At 47.2% G+C, this 1749-nt stretch overlaps 1 protein-coding gene across 1 annotated transcript in view; it reads left to right on the forward strand.

The window, feature by feature from the left end:
* EMH_0041570 (uncharacterized protein) overlaps positions 1-1749 on the forward strand; it is a gene marked incomplete at both ends in the record, with an annotated part of 4486 nt that overhangs the window by 1901 nt on the left and 836 nt on the right. Inside the window, 5 exons of the mRNA XM_013499209.1 lie at positions 113-191; positions 423-594; positions 766-870; positions 1038-1151; positions 1400-1595. Of these exons, the coding sequence (XP_013354663.1) occupies positions 113-191; positions 423-594; positions 766-870; positions 1038-1151; positions 1400-1595 (666 nt within the window). The remainder of the gene's footprint in view (positions 1-112; positions 192-422; positions 595-765; positions 871-1037; positions 1152-1399; positions 1596-1749) is intronic.

The raw sequence follows: 1749 nt of genomic DNA on the forward strand, positions 1-1749 counted from the left end.
TATTATATATGTATTATATGTAGTATGAGCATCCATATTGTATAAGTATGCGTTGACATCTCAACATTCACTCGCACGTATTTTGCTTTTACTGTTCTCTGTTCGTCTGCAGATATGGGGTTTCATCTGAACCATGCAGACCACATTCGCAGAGCCGCTGGCGTGAATGTTCTGCTGCTCGATTACAGAGGGTATCCAGCACCAGCAGCAGCACCAGCAGCAGCACCAGCAGCAGTAGCACCAGCAGTAGCACAAGCAGCAGTAGTTTTTTGTCAAATTGTATTGATCCTACACTTCGGAGCCAACCATTGCCGCTTGTGCAGCACATGCATGTGCTGTAGGAAGATGAATGGCTATCAATGTCCACCATCAGTGCTTCGCTTAATTGTTTTTATTTGTTTCTCTTTTGATTACCTTTGCAGTTACGGGAATAGCGAGGGAACACCCACAGAGAAAGGGGTTTACGCAGACGCGGATGCTGCCCTGGATTTCCTTTTGAACAGTTCACTGGTGGACAGCGAAAATATATTTGCATTTGGTCATAGCTTGGGTGGCGCCGTTGCCATTGATCTCGCAAGCCGCAGAGGAAACGAAGTGGGGTCACTTGTAGCTTTCGTCTTCAGCCTACTGCTTGTCTATCACTTCGTAGTATATAACACTGGTGATGTGGTTCTGTGAACTGGCACCATGCAGCTGTCTATTGAATTCTGCTTGGCGTGAAACTATGCACGTATTTTCTGTTGTTTTCTGGCTGCTGCGCTGCAGCTCAAAGGAGTAGTTGTGGAGAACACATTTACCTCGTTGCGTGATATGGTTCATACTGTGTGCGGCTTTACGCGCCAACTGAATTGGCTGCTGAATATCATTCAGGTAAGCTTCCACATCTCTATCGCTTATCACCACTTTGGATAGGGTTAGCTGCTCAGGAACACGTTAAGTGTGTGCATATATAACTAACACTGGCTTGCTCTCACTACCTGTGGAGCTTGAAGAACAGACAGCGATGAGTAATACCGAGCTCCGTGGGTGTTTTGCAGCGGATGAAACTGGAGAGTGAAGAGAAAGTTCGCAGGTTGAACATACCGGTGCTTTTTATTTCGGGTGGCAAGGACTCGCTCGTACCTCCTTCCCAGATGGATAAGCTCTACCATGTGAGTGCTTTAGGTGTAGTCAGCGTCCGTATGGTGTTTCGGGGGGGCAAAATAATTATATATATATTATATATATATATACATATATATATATATAATATATAAGCTCATTCATGATGAGCGGGGTATACTATGTTTCGTAATGATGCGATGCAAACTTCAAGCTGTAATGTGGAGTGCCTTCTGACCGCTTTCATGTTCATCACGGCCACGGAGGCTCGGTAAGGTGCGGTGCTGCTTCTTTGCAGGCCTGTACTTCGAATTTTAAATGGAGATTGGATGTTCCCAACGGAGAGCACAATGACACGTGGTTAGCGGCGGGACCCGTCTATGGTGAGAGTATCGAAGAGTTCATCGAAGCATCGATTGCTGCGTCAACACAAGCTTGGAAAAATGAAGCTGCGGCTGGGGCTTCGGCCAGGAGAGATGACATTGCTTCAACAGGTCTGTTCCTGCGCCCAACACGTGCTTGGAAAACCCGTGACTGCGGACCAGGGCCCAGTTATGTAGCAGGCTGCTCGTCTTGGGGTTCAGCCTGCCCCTCAAGAAGCGCAACACGTTGAGCCTGGCCTTCGAATAGTTCTTGACCACACGTAAC

The sequence above is a fragment of the Eimeria mitis genome, genomic scaffold (assembly GCF_000499745.2).
Source record: "Eimeria mitis Houghton genomic scaffold, Emh_scaff41, whole genome shotgun sequence".
Lineage (NCBI taxonomy): Eukaryota > Apicomplexa > Conoidasida > Eucoccidiorida > Eimeriidae > Eimeria > Eimeria mitis.